This window comes from Typopeltis vanoorti, chromosome 6, assembly GCF_054136105.1.
Source record: "Typopeltis vanoorti isolate ZY-2024b chromosome 6, IOZ_Tvanoo_1.0, whole genome shotgun sequence".
Lineage (NCBI taxonomy): Eukaryota > Metazoa > Arthropoda > Arachnida > Uropygi > Thelyphonidae > Typopeltis > Typopeltis vanoorti.
Window position 1 is genome coordinate 68,997,519 of NC_143554.1, and position 18,028 is coordinate 69,015,546.

At 34.4% G+C, this 18,028-nt stretch overlaps 1 protein-coding gene across 1 annotated transcript in view; it reads right to left on the reverse strand.

The window, feature by feature from the left end:
* Window positions 1–18,028, reverse strand: part of LOC150105519 (little elongation complex subunit 2-like) — a 294,381-nt gene that overhangs the window by 99,817 nt on the left and 176,536 nt on the right. The window contains exon 9 of the mRNA XM_090394868.1: window positions 16,236–16,747. Coding sequence (XP_090250994.1) covers window positions 16,236–16,747 — 512 coding nt within the window. The remainder of the gene's footprint in view (window positions 1–16,235; window positions 16,748–18,028) is intronic.

The window sequence follows — 18,028 nt, forward strand, 5'->3', positions numbered from 1 at the left end:
GGTTCAAAATGTGTAAATAATCATTGATTTTCTTAGAATTTCTTGCCAAATCAATGTATCCATTCAGTTTCTTAATATGCATACATGCCTCTCTCTCTCTTGTGTGGGTCTAAAATCCTTCAATTTACATAGCGAAAAATGAATATAAATACAAGTGAAATTTTCTCAAGATTACATTCCCTTCGAAAGCATTTATGCACTACTTGAACGTGAAGAAGAAAGTACATTTTACCTTGAACTACAAAACATAATTAATTAACAAAATATGCAAATCAGATAAGGTTATTTGATTGGGAGACATTCAATTCCAGTGTGGACAATAAAAAAACTGGGGGAAAGGAGGGATTAGCAAATATAATAAAATGTCTCATAGAACAAAACTACTAGGATTTTGTTCTCTACAACCAATTAAAAATTATGAATACAATGTTTTAAAATAAAGATATGATAAATATACAACACAGAGTGCTATCAGAGATCCATTATTGACTTTATGATCTATATCATAAAGTGTTACTACCGCCCTGCTCAATGGAGGCCTAAAGTGGCTTGAAAAAGTTCCATGGTTGGTCTTTAGGGCAGCAGGGGGAGTAAGTAAACAGAAACAATAACCACACAGCAAAATCAGAATCATGAAAAATTTTATCTTATCTTTGATAGGGCTCTCTTATCTTTAAAAACCAAAAGTAGGTTTCTGTTAACAATAAGAGTATTTCTCATGTCTCTACTAGCAAGAAACTGTTCTCTCTTCTCATAGATCATTCTGCCTATAGAGAGTAGCAAATATCAAATCCAAAGAAGAATGACAGAATTAAAAAGGTTCTTGATGATGTTCCCTCCAAGTATTTATGACCTAATGGCCTAAAAGATTACAAAAAAGATTTCCATTATGACTGATGGTCCCATCTACACATTTTCCAAACAAATAACTCTCTCTACTCTCCAATTAAAATTTGTTCTTTTTTCCTTTCTGGAAGGAAGAAAATAAAATTCAAAAATCAACTGCAAAAATCCTGTCATTTCCATATGCGATCAGAGAACTTGTTTTCAGGTGAACAGTTATAAATATGCCTCATTTTCTTGGATGGGATTTGAATCCAAGTCTTTTCTACCAAAGGGAGATGTGTCATTTCTGTGGAGGTGCAGTAAGCTTCTGGATAACGTCACTTGTTGAATGCAGTACTCATAAACTCAGAACTTATTATGCTGAACTTCAAAAATTTATGGCCAACCTAAAGGCCATAAAAAGATATTTAATTAAGTTCCGTGGCTTAATAAATTTTCCAAATGACTATAAATATCTCATCATCATGAAATGGAAGTGCTGTTCTTACTACACACATAAATTAGCAAAGATGAAATAAATTATTTAATATTTTTATATTAATTGTTTTTATACTTCTAATTTAATATGACGAGTACATTTTTTTATATGGCCTTTAGGTTGGTCATAAATTTTGGAAGTTTAGCATAATAAGTTCTGAGTACTATATTGCACAAGTAACATAATCCAGAAGCACTGCACCTCCACAGAAATGAGACATCCCCCTTTGGTGGTGAAAAATTAGATTCAAATCCCATCTAGGGCATGAAGAATGTTTACAGCTTTTCACTCGGACAATATGATGAGATACTCATCATATTGTCAGAGTGAATACTCAAAAAGACAAATCATCATATAAAGTGAGCCTCCGTGGCTCAGTTGGTACAGACAAAGCCCTTTGGTTGGAAAGATCTGGGTTCAATTCCTGTCCATGAGGGGATTTTTTCACCCAGAAACTCGTTTTTTTTTTTTTTGTCCCTGAGAACAGGCAAACCGGGCTCATGAATTCACACAGATTACAGTCAGGAATACTTAAGACAGTCCCTGCAGCCATAGGTTTGATTCATCAGCTATGACGGTTCTGAGCCTGGATAAAAATGGGGGGGGGGGGAATTGAGATGGTGCCGTACCTCCATGTAAAAGGGGCTCACGGCCGTTGTATCATCATACAAAATAAAAAAAATAATAATAATATGAAGCAAGAATGGAATGAATATGATGCTATTAGGAACCCATGGCACAAAATCTACATAAAACCAATAGGCATTGGTATTTAAAGGTTCAATACAGTGTATTTATAAAAAACTGTATATACATATGAAATTGCTAGTAATAATAGTAATACATAATTAATTGTTAGATTATTCTCATACAGTGAATGTAAAACAAATGTATATAAATATAAAAAAAATAACTATGATATTTCCATAAGAATTGTATATACATATTTAAGATTAAAAGATTATTTGGAGAAAGTTTTAGGTTGTCACCATTTCCAAAATTGAAATATTTAAACCATCACTGATTTAATTGTGATGGGCTCATAGCATTCTTTGAATAGTTTCTCAAATTTGAAAGTACTGTAAGAAGAATTTTTTCTGTTGTTCCAAAGGATTGTAGAAACTCCATGTTCTGAAAGTTTTTTAGAACCCTTGAGAAGCATTAAAAAATACATTTCATATAAGGGATAAAAATTCTGTTGATATCTGATGATGATGAACTATGAGCAGAGAGTAACTATCCAAGATATGCTGTAATTTAAAAGAAGAGTAATTACTGAGTATCATGATATCTTTAATACACAGCAGTGATTTTTTCAGACAATCATCAGACTGTAATGATTTTGGAGAGTTTTCGTGTGCCTGACAAAGGTCTTCATAATTCTGAATTTTTGTGAATGGTAATATATTTGAGTTCTGGAGAATGTATCTTGCAATAAACAAAAAGCTGAGAGGGTCATCAATTTCTGCTTTACCAGTGAATAAAGAAAAGGAAGGATTCCGTTATTTTTCTTTTTCTAAGAATAAATTTAACTTACGAAAAAATATGTTGTTAATTTGAACTAAAAATATGTCTAATTCTTCACTGAATATGGTTAAATAACAAATGGCTGTTTTATATAGTGATTCAATCATTAAAGGTGTGGTAAAAAATAAGATGAATAAGATTTGTTTTCCAGGTGGTACAATAAAATGAAAATCATGTGCTTTGCATAGAAGGAAGGAAAAGGTATCAGAATTAGTGGTGAGCACAAATGACTTGGATAGTGAGACAAAGAATGTGAAAAGGAATTTGAAGAAGTTGTTGTAGGAGGTGAAAGATAACAGTAGCATTGGGAAGGTGGTGGTTAGTTTGTTGCCCAGATATGACAGTAGTCAATTGAGGAGAGCCATGATACTGAATGACAAGATGGCTGAATTGTGTCAGGTAGAGAGTATTCAATTTGCAAATCTATGGAATGAATTCAAAGGGAAGTTAGAATGGTTCAAAGCCAATGGAATGCATTTGAATGGGCTTGTGGAGTGTTAGATTAAATGATAAGAAGGAACATATTATAGTGTGTGAGAAGTGTGGTGAAAGGTTAAGGCATTCCAAAAATGAGAATGGTGTTACCAGAAATAATCACTCCAAATGGTCATTTGTAGCAATTGTTGTTTCCTAAGAGTACACTGGGTTCATATGAAATTAGTGGTGCTGAGTCGGAGAGAGAGGTAGAGAAGCAAGTTGTGGAAGGATAGAAGATGGATAGAAAGGTGAGGAAGTGATTATGGTAGGGCAGAGTGGTGCAGTGCAAAACAGTGAGGATGATAAAAAAAGAATGAAAATTAGTTGTGATCAGGGAAATGGGGATGGTCAGAATGAAGAGAGAAATGTACTATAGCAGAGAGAGAGTACAGAGTGATTGTATTGATGGCCTCAAAGATTTAAGAATTGTTATGCTTGAATACTTACTAATATATGAGTATCAAAAATAATGGGACTGAGTTTGTAGCATCGACTGAATCAGTATGCCTAAAGATAATTGGTATAAGTGAAACTTATTGACTGAGGATGATATACTGTCAGGACTTGAAATGGTAAGATATAGAATTTTAGAAAAGGATAGAAAAGTGAAAAGAAGAGGGGGGGGGGAGAGTATTGTTAATGATAGCAGAGAAAGTATCCTTCAAGAGTGAAAGTAAAAATTAGTAGTAGTATATATGTGGAGATTCTGAAGCTATTTGGTGTGCAGTTGAGATCAACAGAATAGTACAAGGTGGCCATAATTAAAGAGGAGGTGTTCAGATTCCTGTATTGGACAAAATTCAAAACTTGGTGTAAGTACACTCTCAAACATGGGGGTTTTGATTTACAGGAAAAAAAAAAAAAAAGTACAAAATTCTGCCACCAACAGATAATTAGCACTAGAATCGTGTGATATTTGCATAATCTCACTGTTTCTAACATGTTTGTGTATATAAGGAAGACTGAAATGGATTTGTATCGTTCTGATAAGCCTGAAGTGCTATGGACCTCACCTTACCAGAACGTGTGTTGCTAGTCAAGCTTTATTATCAATGCCATGCTTCAAGAATTCCAGTGTTTGAAGGATAGGAGAACAGGTCCAATGACAATAACAAATGTTAGAAAAATTATTTTTCGATTTGAAAATAGCAGATCAGGCCAGGACAAGGTGCAAATAGATTATTCCTCAACAAGTTGACGAAGTTGCAACTGCCATCATGGAACACGGAATGAATAATGCACGAGGGTCTAGCAGTACTCAGGCAATATCAAGACAACTGGAAATCCCATACTCAAGCTTTGCTTCATGGTGATACGGAAACTTGAATGCAGTTTGCCCTGACGTTCTTGGCTCGAATAGAGGTGGATGATGCATGGCTGTGGAAGATCTTGTGGAGTAATGGGCACATTTTTATCAGAACAGTAGTGTTAACTCACAAAACTGCTGCATTTGAGCTGCAAATAACCCTCATGTGTTCCATCAGATCACTTTTCACTCACCAAAAGTCAGTCACGGTGTGGTGTGGTGTGGTTTTTTCACTGCATCATTTATTATTGGTCCATACTTTTTCAAAGAACTTTGCCTGACAGAACCAATGAAGTGTACATCTCTGCTGTTAGGTATCAACAGATGCTGCACAATATGGTCGAATCAGTGACTCAACCATATTCATGCAGGATGGAACACCACCTCACATTGGATTGCCAGTACAGTAAATGTTATGAAAAGACTTCACAGAACACAGAGTGATTAGTCATGAAAGTCCCACAGCATAGTCACCTCATTCACCTGATCTCAACCCCTGTGGTTGTGGGGCCATCTGAAATGCTTGATGTATGAACGACATGTTCCTAATTTAGCAACCTTGAAAGACAGAATAACACATAATGTGAGGCAAATCAATGCAGATTTGTTGCATTCCACTTTAGAAAATGTCATTCACAGAATGCAATTCATAGAAAATCTGAAAGGAGGACATACTGAACTGCATTTGTAAGTTATATGAAAGTGGTTATGAGGTATTGGTATGGAAGGTAACAGGAGAAAGTTATCAGGAAGGTCTATATGTGGAACTATAAGGTGGGTGATTATGAGAAGCTCTGTAGTTATCTAGCATCAATACATTGGGTTGATGAATTGTGTGGAAAAGATGTTGACAGTGCATGGGAAATGATTTTCAAAATACTAAAACTTCTAAATCTCTTGCTAAGTTAAATCTCATGCTAAGATAATTGAACAATTCTAAATTAATTAAGTTCACCTAGACAGATCAAATTGTTAATCACACGGAACAATAGAAAGCAATGCCAATATTACACTAAATTAAGATCCTCTCATGCCTGCTATTCATAAAGACATATTACACAACTTGTTGCTATCTCAGTTAAGGTTATCTACTAAACAAAATGCACTTATTACTTCAGTCACATACAATTAGATTCATTCCTGACAATTCCTTGTCCAACAGAATTTGCTGTCTCAAAATACGAAATCTTATCAAAGTTCTCTAAGGATTGTCCACATTACTTAATCAAACACAAATTTCAATCTTCTATCACTTCTGTAACATATAACAAAGATCTCTACATTACCCAGTTCTTTCCAAAGGTCTATTAACTACCACGTGTTGTTCTGGTCATCCTTCGATCGGCTATCTCAGTGCCTGGCTTTTGGCTATGTCGTCCTTTCTACTGCTGCCGGACTCGAACTAGTTTCTGCTGTGACTGAGGGCTATCTCTGCTCCTTTCTGATGGGACATCCAGCGACTGGCACGATTCTTCATAGGCTGATGATCTGCGTATGGCTCCACGTGGAATCTTGTTCAGCATAATCAGGAAAACGGCCCGCTGTCCAACAGCATAGAACCCTGGCTCATCCTTTCTCCGACCACTGGTCAAGAATCGTCGAGATGAAATCCGGAACAAAAAGCCTTGCAATATGGCATGCATTGCCTTATATTCTTTGTTCTAGCGCCCTCTTTTTGCTGTATCCTTTTTTTCACACGACCCTTAGTTTTAATGCCCTTAAGATGATCCTTAATCTCCCTATTGCTGTTAAGTGCTGTCTTCGAGGAACGCGCATTTATGTTATTTTCCGCGTACGCTGTAGCCTCCGGCTTTACAACCGATACGTGCGTTTCAGACGCGACCTTTTGCACTGTTACTCATTACTGTCTGGCAATTTACGTTATTTTAGATAGCTTAATAGGACACAAATTTAAGCCAATATTTCCTTTACATATAATCACTAATTTGACATAATTCTCTAGTTTAGTTTTCTGTTTTGACTACAGATATTTCTAATACATTACACATATTAATGCACAATCTCATATACAACAAACAAGGTCTTATTACTTTCTGCTGGTGTGCAGGTATTATCTTAAATTAGTTAGAATTTTCATGTTAGATTCTGAATGAACAACTTCTTAGAAAATCCTCCATTCAGGATCTAACATTATTATTATTATGGGCTACTCCATGGAGTGCTAAGACTTTTGTGGGAGGCCTTAACCTTCATGCCAAGCTCTATCCAACATTTGTGCAGTATCTATCATACTTTGCATTGAACTCATTCACAATCATAGCAACCTATTCCACTCATTCACCACTCTCCAAGCAAAAAATCTAGTTCTTAACACCCATGCTCACTTTCCAAGGATGGTCCCATAATTCTCCCACCACCAAACCTGTTCTGAAAAATTTCCTCTATCTTGTGAAAACACCTTCAGTAATTTGTATGTCTCAATCATATCACTCCTTTTCCACCTATCAACCAGTTTTTGTAACCCACAAATCAACCAGTTCTTGTAAGATTCATTCTATAGACCTGCTACCAACTTGGGCACTTGCCTCTGGATCCTCTCCACCTCTTCCTCATTGCCAAGAAACCCAGGTGATCAGATCTGCATGCAGTAGTCAAAATGAGGGTCTTATCAAGGCTCGATAAAGAGGAATAATAATCTGCTTGTCTCTGCTCATCAAAGTATTCTTCACTAACTAAGATTGGGTTGATGGACATAAGATTCTCTATGATGGTCAGCATGGATTAGTGAAGGTCAGGTCTTATTTTAGCAATCTGCTTACATTTTATGATAAGGTGATGAATGTATTGGATAGGGGAGATTCATATACGTTGATTTTCTTGGACTAAGAAAATACTTGGTCCAAGAATATTTTGCAAAGGTATTCTATAGATTTCCACATGGCAGACTGGTGTATGAGCTGCAAAAGATGGGATTAGATAATAGATCGGTTTAGATGGATTGAAGATTGCCTTTCTGAAAGATATCAGCAAGTTGTATATGATGGAGCAGCATCTCAGAAAAGGAAGGTGACCAGTGGTGTGCCTTAGGATTCTGTCCTAGGGCCCCTGCTATTTAACTTATTTGTCAAGGATACTTTATGCAGATTGACTGGGGATCTTCAAATGTTTGCCAATGATGCAAAGTTAGGTTGAATTATCTGGAGTAGTGTTGATGTTAATTCTGTACAGGAAAATTTGAATACACTTTTAGCATGGACAAATGAATGGGGTTGCAGTTTTAATATTAATAAGTGCAAAGTGTTACACTTTGAGGTTCAGAGATATAAGGCTAGATACTGTATTGGTGGAGCTGTACTTCAGGAAGTGGATGAGCTTTGGGATCTTGGGGTGATGGTAGACAGTGGACTGAAGTTCTGAGGGCACGTTACAAGTGTTGCAAAGACTACACATCGTATTGCTGCAATGATAAATAGTACACTGACTTGTAGGGATAAGGAGGTGGCGGTGCCTCTATATAAGCCATTGGTAAGACCACACATTGATTATTCTGCTCAAATTTGGTCACCTAGTTTTCATTGTGATGAGTGTTGGTTATGAAGAGCATTTGAGGGAATGTGGATTACAGAGATTGTGGATAGAAGGAAAAGAGAATATATGATAGAGACCTTCAAGTTGTTAAGGGATTCTATCAGATTAATACAGAAGGAATTATAAAAAGAGTGGATGTTAAGATGGGAAGAACAAGAGGTCATCCCTGGAAGATGTGGTATGAGAAGATTTTTTATGTGTAGAGTTGTTGGGTAGAATGCATTGCCAGAGTACATTGTGAATGCAGGGAGTGTAAATAACCTCAAAGTTCATAATGATAGACATGTCAATGGTTGAGTGGGCCCTCCCATGGTAAGTTGAGTGACTCCATGGAAGTTACCAAAAATAATAATAATAATAATAACATAATGAAGCTAAGTGAAAAGTTAAAGGAAAGACAGTTGTAAATAGTCATTCTTGGTATATCATGAAATAATTAGATAATAACAAGGCAAAATCCACAATGAGCCCCCTTGCGTGTAGAAATTATCTTTCCATGAAAGTATTGAGAGTGCACAGTAACATCAAATAAATTAAGGATGTTGTCAACTGGAAAAAACCTGTGGTTGATTTTTTTACTTACTTTTTCCTTCTACTTTTTTTTTTAATCTTTTGCTTTATTTGTACTTTTTCTTTAAAAAACCCTTAGTTTTCATCCTAAGGAAAATCTTTACTTTTGATGCAATTCCCATGTGCCAAACATAACCTGACCAAAATTAATATTTCAGTTTATATAATTTAACTCCATAGTTATATAAAGAAATCTTTCACATCTCTAAAGATTCTAGCAAGAAAGTACTTTAAAAATTCTACTGTAAAAGTTTGAAAAACATTTAAGTTTAAATTTTCATTCTTCAAAAGCTTATAAATGGTTAGTTAACTGTTTCATTTTAGACCCATTCAAGAGTGAGAGGCAATGACTTTGCTATCACTGTCACATGCTGCAGACAGAGAGGAACTTACATGACTTGCCTTCTGATAAAGCTAAAAAAATTACATTTTTAAGCAGTATATATTTTTATATTACTTCCAAATCACCACCTTTAAACATTCCTATGTCAAATAAAAGTTCTACACTCATTAAAAAACTCATAATATTACTATCTCAAAAGTGGATAAGGGAAATTCAACAGTGATCATGGATTAATTTGAACATAATAAGAAAATTAATTTCCTTCTTAGAGACTGTTCAACCTATAAACCTATCACCAGAGACCACACCAAACTGCAAGTGAATAAACTAAATCATTGCTAAACAACATTGATTCTTTGGTTGCTTACACGATGAAAAAAAAAGTTAAAGAATTTTCATGCCAGACACCTCCTAAATTGTATGGACTTACAAAAATACATAAACTGAGCATTCCATTAGAGTCAGTAGTCAATTGTATTGTTTGCCCTACTTATGAATTGTCAAAATTTTTACTGAACCTACTCATCAGTCTAACGAGAAAATCACTTTCCTATATAAAGAATACCATAGATTCCATTTCTAAAATTTCTAAAGTGAAAGGCTTCTACATTTTGCAGCTCTGACATCATGGCAAGCCTTGATGTTGTTTTGCTCTCATTAATGTACCATTTGATGTATCTGGATACCATCTCTTACTTTATTAATATTCACTTGACAGACACCTGTAACAGATATTATTGCAAGTTTTTCCACCATGTTAAGTCATTCTTTTTTGACATCGTCATTCATCCTGCAATCCTACTTTATTTGGCATAGCAAAATTTATAAGCAGGTCAAAGGTTCGGTATTGAGGATATACTTATTTCTACCACCCAAACAGATTATTTTATAAAGCGGTTAAATCACTAATAAATAGTTCCCACAACCTAAGCCACTCTTAAAGTTTTGCTATGTCAATCGAGTCTAATTCTTACAATGAACTTGATGTGTTCCATTAATCCCTGGCTGTAAGTTATTACTTACAGCCAGGGATTAAATTTACTCTAAAAAGAGAAGAAAACACTAACTTTAATTTTTGACACACCTTTGTAATCTTACTTATAAGCTCAACTTCACAATTTTTTTTAAAATTATTTTTAATCTTTAATAGTTTGGTGTGGATTACAGTACACTTTTTCATTAGGGTGAAATAAAAACTAAACTGATATCATATTGACTGAGTTAAACAACAAGCAAGTTAACAGTAACAGCAATACAGAATTTTTGAAATAGATTAATACTGCTGGTACACATGTATGTGTGATTGATGTTCTCTTATGGCTAGTGGTATTATGCAAGATGACCAAACCTGATGTAGGATCACATTTTGTTCTTGTTACACTGATAAGATTTTTTTTCAAGATGACTCTTTCAATGTTCTGATGAAGAAATTGTAACGTATGTCATTTTTGTATGCTGCCATAGTACTCGACGATTTGGCTTTGTTGCATGTATTGCTAGTCCTGATTTATGTTTTATTTTTTTCTCCATATACCTGATGTGTTCTGACAAGCATATTTATCCTAACTGGTCTGTTTGTCTGACACAGTGAATTCTATATGTACAAACATTCTTGTATGCTACTGTTTTTATTGAATGGTGAATAGGAAGGTTTTGGAGGTTAGAAGAGACATGAGATCTTATTTTGCAAGGAGAAAGCTACTTTTATTCCTTACTAATGCAATATCTTTGAAATCTTGTCCATACAGATCATATGTAAGGGAGTGATAGTGCTCCTGTATATTCCTGTTTTTTTTCTGTTCATCTGATTTGTCTAAGGACATCATTTGGGATAGTCTCGATTGCTTCTTTTATTATAACTATATTCTGGAAGGATAAGACTTCAAGTTCAAGTTCTTGGTTTCTCTTCTCCATACTGCTGGAAATGTTAAATACTTTGTCCTGTAAGGTTTTAATAACACCAATTTTTTTTATGATGACTGGTGGTGGGACTTTGCATAGAGATATCTTCTCATGTGCATTAACTTTTTATTGACTGAACAGCTAATTTATTTTTTCAAGACCTCAAGGAGAGTGTCTAAAAAAATCAGTTGTTTCCTAATCTAACAGTGAACTTTATGTGGGAATGAATGTTGTTAATACGAAGATTTCTGTGGTTTAGCTGTTCTTCAGTTAATTTTCAGTATTGAGATCATATGTTTTTAAACATATAAAACAGATTTAATAAAATAAATAATATATTATTATTTCAAGACCCCATGGAGTCAAAGACTCATATAGGGGGTCCTTTTGTCATACACACAGCTCATCATACCGTGCCTTAAACACACTCAAATTCTTTGCAGACACCACACTCTCAGGCAAGGCATTCCACTCATTCAAAACTCTGCTTCTCACATCCTCCTTATACAGTTTCCAGGGAGGACCTCTGGTTCTTCCCTGATCTCCCACAATTTTCTCTAAAACCTCTCCAACATTGATATCCTATAACAACTCCCTTACTAACTTGTAGGCCTCTATCATATCACCTCCTCTTCCTCCTATCCATGAAATTCTGTAAATTGCATCTTCTCAACCTTTCCTCATATTCAACATTCCAGAGATCAGAAACTACTTTAGTTAGTCGCCTCTCGACCCTTTCCAACATCTCTTCGTCTTTTTGAAAACCAGATGACCAAATCTGTGCACAGTAATTTATGAGCAGCCTAATCATAGCTTTATACAATGGAACAAGAATCTCCTTACTTCTACAAGTCAGTGTTTTCCACATCATTCCCAGAATTCTTTGCATTGTCCTCACAATTTTGGCAATGTGTCCCCTAGACCAAACTTGGTGTAGGATTAACTCTTGGTTTATATTACATTGTCTAGGGGATCCAGGGCATTTTTGATTTACTTTCTTGTAAATCTATTTAGTGGCCTGTGTTTGTTGTATGGAAGGCTAATTCCATATAACATCCTGTTTTATGCTGCCTTCTTTTTTCAATATCTATTACATGTTCACACATGCAAATCTTTCCAGACTTTCCTGGACTGATTACTTAGCAAATGCCACAAGAACAGTGAATTTAAACTCCTTGTTTCTTCATGGGATGATAAGGAGGTTTTGGTGGATGTAAGAACCTGGAGATCTTATACATTGGCCATAAAAGCCATTGTAATCATGAAGAAATATTGCACATTTGTCAGTAATATTCCTGATGTAAGGTAATGTAATTGCATTCTTGAAATCTTGTGTACATCAAATCTAACAATCACAGACCTGGGATATAACACACACACACACACATCATGACAGTAATAACTAGCATTATTTCAATGCATATAGAGTAATTAATTAAATTTTTTTTTTCCTGGTCACTTGTTTGTAAATTTTTGTAAATACTAATTGTGAAGTTCTGATAACATCTGCTTTGTGTAATTAATTTTTTCTATTCATTTTTATATGTTCTGATACCCCTAATGATGTAAGTCTGATGACTTATGAAACTTGTTGGGTTATATGTTTAGAAACATGTGGTCTCAATACCAAAAAATTATTTGAAGAATATTGTTAATTTAATTCAAAGTAACATCAGTTTAGATTTTATTTCACTCTCCTGATGAAGTGTACAATATTGCAATACACATGAAACTAGTAGAGATTAATTAAATCAAGCAGGATATGTTTAAATGTCAACATTAGAATATTAGTGTACTGATATAGTATAAAGATATTAGTTTACTGAGCCAAATCATTGTTCCTCTGAACAATTATTATAACAAGAAATATCCACATATTTTTTAAAAGACAAAACATGAAGGCTAGATATAACTGAGTAAGTGGGAATACACTCATATATCTTAATAAAAATAAAGATCACAATGACATGTTTCACTTTCTAATAGTTGACAGCATCTTTCAGGAAGTTGTAATTAGAAAATATATAAATGAAAAAAGATCTGAAGAGTCACTAAAGACAGTTCTTTTTTAAAAAAATCAACCAACTAAAAATGAGAGTATAGTCAAACACATAAGACATATATCATATATACTCTTTGCAATTCGTTATTACACAAAGCTTTCAGATAAATGAAAGCTACGCATAGCAATGCTATGATATACTCCTGTGGCAAAGCTTATATAAATAAGATTGGAAGTTTTGAACACCACAGTGACGGTGCCTGTAAGTGAAAGGATTGGTCATCGGCTTTGATTCCTTACCTTGATGATAACCTGTACCATAAAAGCATCTAGTGAGATTATATGCTTACATGGGACACTAAATAGGAACTTGAACCTCATCTCATGTGATACCTGCACATCTCTCATCCATTCATGTAGTACATCAAATCTTTTCTACATCAGCAATGCCTGAAAGCTATGTTTAAAAATGAACTGCAAATATCACAAAGCAAATATGCTGAATGGCTCACATGTTTAACAGTGCTGGCATTTTGGGGATTTTTTTAAATATCTTTTTGAGTCTTCAGAGCTTTTCTCATTTGTGTATATTCTCTAGTTAAAACTTTCTAGATGCTGTCAAATAACAGACAGCAAAACACATGTACATTTTAATAAGAATAAAGTAATACGTAGTGTAATAATTAATAAATAAACACCACCAAACCAGGTGAAGAAAAATTTTAAGAAAATTACCATTCCCTATATTACAAGAACTTTAAGATGAATTGCCAAGTCTTAAAAGAAATTTAACTTTCCCATAGATTCAAACTTATTCAGAAAAGATCACCCTTTTCTTAACTTTTCATAAAGACAAGTTTTTCACTCAGCACTGAAAAAATTGGCAGATCTTCAGATGTTCATACTAGGGACACAGAATACTCATCCCTTTCAAACTTCTGTAGTTGTTGACGATGATAACATAGTGTTACACAATATTTTCTGCATAAAACAAATTCATTTGTTTGATAAGTTTAATACATTACCATTTCATATATGTTAGAGTGCTTGATCAGTGTAGACCAAATAAAACTAAGCATCCTTCCTCAATTCTTGTTGCATTGTCAGAATACATATAATTTCAGCCACCCCCCCCTCTGAATTTTTTATGGGCTATTGTTATGTGCCCTCCAACAATATCTCCATTATGTCATGGAAGAAGGGTTGCACAACTCTCCAGTGACCAGGAGAGCTATGTTGGTGGTAATGCAGGTACCTATAGGGATTAGACTAAGAGAGAGAAAGACAGAGAGACACTCTTGTCCTCCATTATGGAGGGGGCTAGGTTGTTATCACAGTCTGAGTACTCATCTAATGGGATGAGTATTGACTCATGATTTATGAGTCAAGAAACCAACAGTCCAGTTAAATAACTGGACTGTTGTTAAATAACTGGTCAGTTATTAAATAACTTATTAAATAGGTTGTAAATTAAATAAGTAAAATTAAATAGGTTGTTAAATAATTGACTAATAAACTTTGGGTTGGAAATTGGAATATGAAAACATATTAAATCTGAGTATTTTCAAAGTGCTATGATGCAATAGCAAATTACAATATTCAGATCTTAGCTACATACAAGAAATCAGATTAGCTGGGTCGTGGAAACCTACAGAAAATAATAAAATATTCCACAGTGGAACAAACATATAATGAGAGACACAAAAAATGGTGCAGGTTTTATGGTTCATGATTTTGACATATGTAAAAACTTTCATGCCAATAAATGATTTACTCCATTATATCTATATTTCTGGGCATCTGGTTAATGCTGACATTTATTTATTTAATGGTTCTGTTGGCTATGCACCAACAGAAGATAAGGATGATGAAGATGCCAAAGATATATTTTATAAAGAACTAAAAAGGATACATGATTCTTTACCTGGCCATTATAAAAAATTAGTTATGGGTAACTTCAATGATAAAACAGGAAAAGAAACAAGACAGAGACCACTGGTCCAGATAGTCAATCAATATAATATTAAAAAGTGTGAGGATGTAAACATACAAAGGTAATATGAAGAAAAGACAAAGTAGGAAATACAATATTCAGTTCCTCCTCTAACTGAGAAAACATAGAATACATATGGGGCCAAATAAAATATTGTTATTTATATTTGATCCCATGTTATTTATATATAAAAATATTTGTATAGACAAAACTCTTCAATTCAAGTACTAGCAGAAAGGGAAAAAATGGTTAAATAATGCATGTAAAGAAATCCATATAATGTATATAAAGAAATATAATGAGATATATGTGTTGCAGAAATTTAACTAGAAAAATACTGTACTGAGAGAAAAGATTTGCAAGGAAAAAAAAATTAATCAAAGAAATTGAAAATAATACAAATAACTCAAAGAGGTTCTTCAAATGCAGTGGGTATTTAAAAAAGGATATTTAAGCCATGCATAAAACAGGACATAAACTTGAAATTTCATTCCACAGAGAAAAACTAGTGGAGTGAAAGAAGACATCAATGGCAGAATCATTAAAAATGGAGATATATGGAAGAAACTTGACGTTGCAGCATTCAGTAATGTATGAGCAAGGTAATTTCAAGTGGTATAGTCACTTAAATCAAATGGGGAAGGAAAGATTAGTAAAGGTGATTGATGCTAAGATGGCAGGAAAAGGACCCAGAGGAGAGCAAGATGTAGATGGATTCATGAAGCTAGATTTACCTTCCATTATTCCTAATGCTCTCCTCCAAGGAGGGTATTAGGAATAATGGAAACCTAATCATGTATACTGCTGTTTTTGCTATTTTTTTATCATCATCAGGAAACTGATGATAATAAAAATGGTGATGATGATGATTTTGTGATGATAAAAATCTTAATATTAAAAATTTATACATCATGCTCAAAGATTTTGAGCTTAACTAAATATAATGAAAACTTCAAGAAAATCTTATATTTTATATATAAAAAAAGGTCAAAATTACTATATTTAAGTATAAAAATCAAACAAAAAAAAAATGTATTTTTGAATTGTTCATGCAAATTTTAAAAAGTAAAAATAACTGTATCTAATCTATAATTGTGTTTTAGTCATTCAAGAAAAACCAGTCTAGTTGTATGAAACCGTTTTGAACTCCAGATAAAATTTGAACTCTATGCATGCATGCACTCACTCACTCCCTCTCTCACACACACGGGCATGTGTGGGTGTTTATAATAATAAACAGACCTATATTTATAGGTAATGATTTTGCATTGACTTCTGGATCAGCATCCATATCTGAAGATTTTTTTTGATTTTCACTGGCATGTATACTTTCATCAATAACCAAATTATCCTCACTATCATCGCTACAACAGTCAAGTTTTTTTGGAAACTTTCTGCGAGTCTTTGAAGGTGGACTAGAAAAAGTACTTTTAAGTATCTTTGTTTTCAGACATTTTTTTTTTGCCTCATCTTCTCTGTTTTCTTTTGTTTTGGAAATTGGCTTTCTTTTATTAGTTTGACGTAAATCATACATGGTTGACTGATGACTGGTTTCTTCTTCATCCTTTGATTCTTCACTTGAGGAAAGAGAAAGAAAAAATAACTTGTGCTGTCTATGTGAAAGTTGTTTGTTTTCTTTGGAGTGTTTCTCATGTTTTGGAGTGCTCTGCTTTTTGACTAAAGGATCAGCAGAATGTTCAGGTGATGATGATGACTGGGATGCTCTTAATAATTTAGTCTTGCTTCTTGTCATCCTACAAAACAGTATAAATTGTAATGAAATATATTGTCATATAGAGAGAAAAAATGAAAACATTAATCCATCTATACAGTCTGCCACAAATATTGTCACAACTTTTGCACACAGAATTGTTCAAGCCTGGTTCTGTCAGTGGCACTGTGTGCAGCCAACATTCACATGTTTATCAGTAGAGAGAGAGAGTTGTCTAACATGCAGTGGGGAGATTATGAGAACTGTGTAGTTGTAATAGCACTTCACAAGGTTGGAATGCAGCCATCTGCTGCATTCCAACCTACTGATTCCAAGTGTTTTTAACATGCTAAAAAACACTCATATCAGTAGAATGTTTGTGTTTCAGACTGTTAATTGTTACAACGATACAGAAGACATATCTGACCACCAAAGAACAAGTCAAGCACAATGCATTAGATGCAACAGCTTGTGAGAGCCTATTGTCATTCTTGGACCTTCTAACACCACAACTTATGCATCAGATGGTGACAAAAATCAAGGGCACTTCTCTGGCAGTATGCAAACAACAGACATAGAGATATCCTCTCATCCTCTTCACAGATGAAAAGATTTTCACCAGTGAAGAGTTGTTTAACTAAATGATCAGGTTTATGCCCTGGATGGTTGCACAGCATGTGCCATAGTACACAGGATTCAGAGAGGTCATCAAAATTGCATTTCTACAACTCGGCCACCACAGGTATCATGCTGGAGCCTGTGGTACGACCCCTGAACTACACCTTGTTTCATGGTGGTCAGTGAACCTTCCAACAGAACTCAGCCCCTGCACACAAGGCAAGGAACACACAACAGTGGTTGCGAGCAAATTTGCCCGACCACATATCACCATCTGACTGGCTGCCTGGAAGTACCGATATCAATTTGATGGACTTCAAATTGTGGTTGGAGCTTGAGAAAGTAGCCTGCAAGAAATGACACCCCAGCAATGCTAGCCTGATGGTGGATTTGGAGCAAGCAGTGGTAGTGTTTTCATTGTATATTGTGAGCAATGTTATCAATATGTGGCCTCACAAACTTTGGCTGTGCCTGAAGGAAAAAGGGGAACATTTCAAACATTGAGTGCTGTGATATATGCATGTTATACACATGGTTGGTATGTGCTGAAAGCTGTAAATGATTTATGATAGATTAAAGGTTTATGCACTATTCAAGTTGTAACAGTATTTATGGCTAGACTAGGCATATACATACATACATACATATACCATTCTACATAAAGAGGGTTTAATAAGTACACTATTTATCTCAGCACTTATGCTTT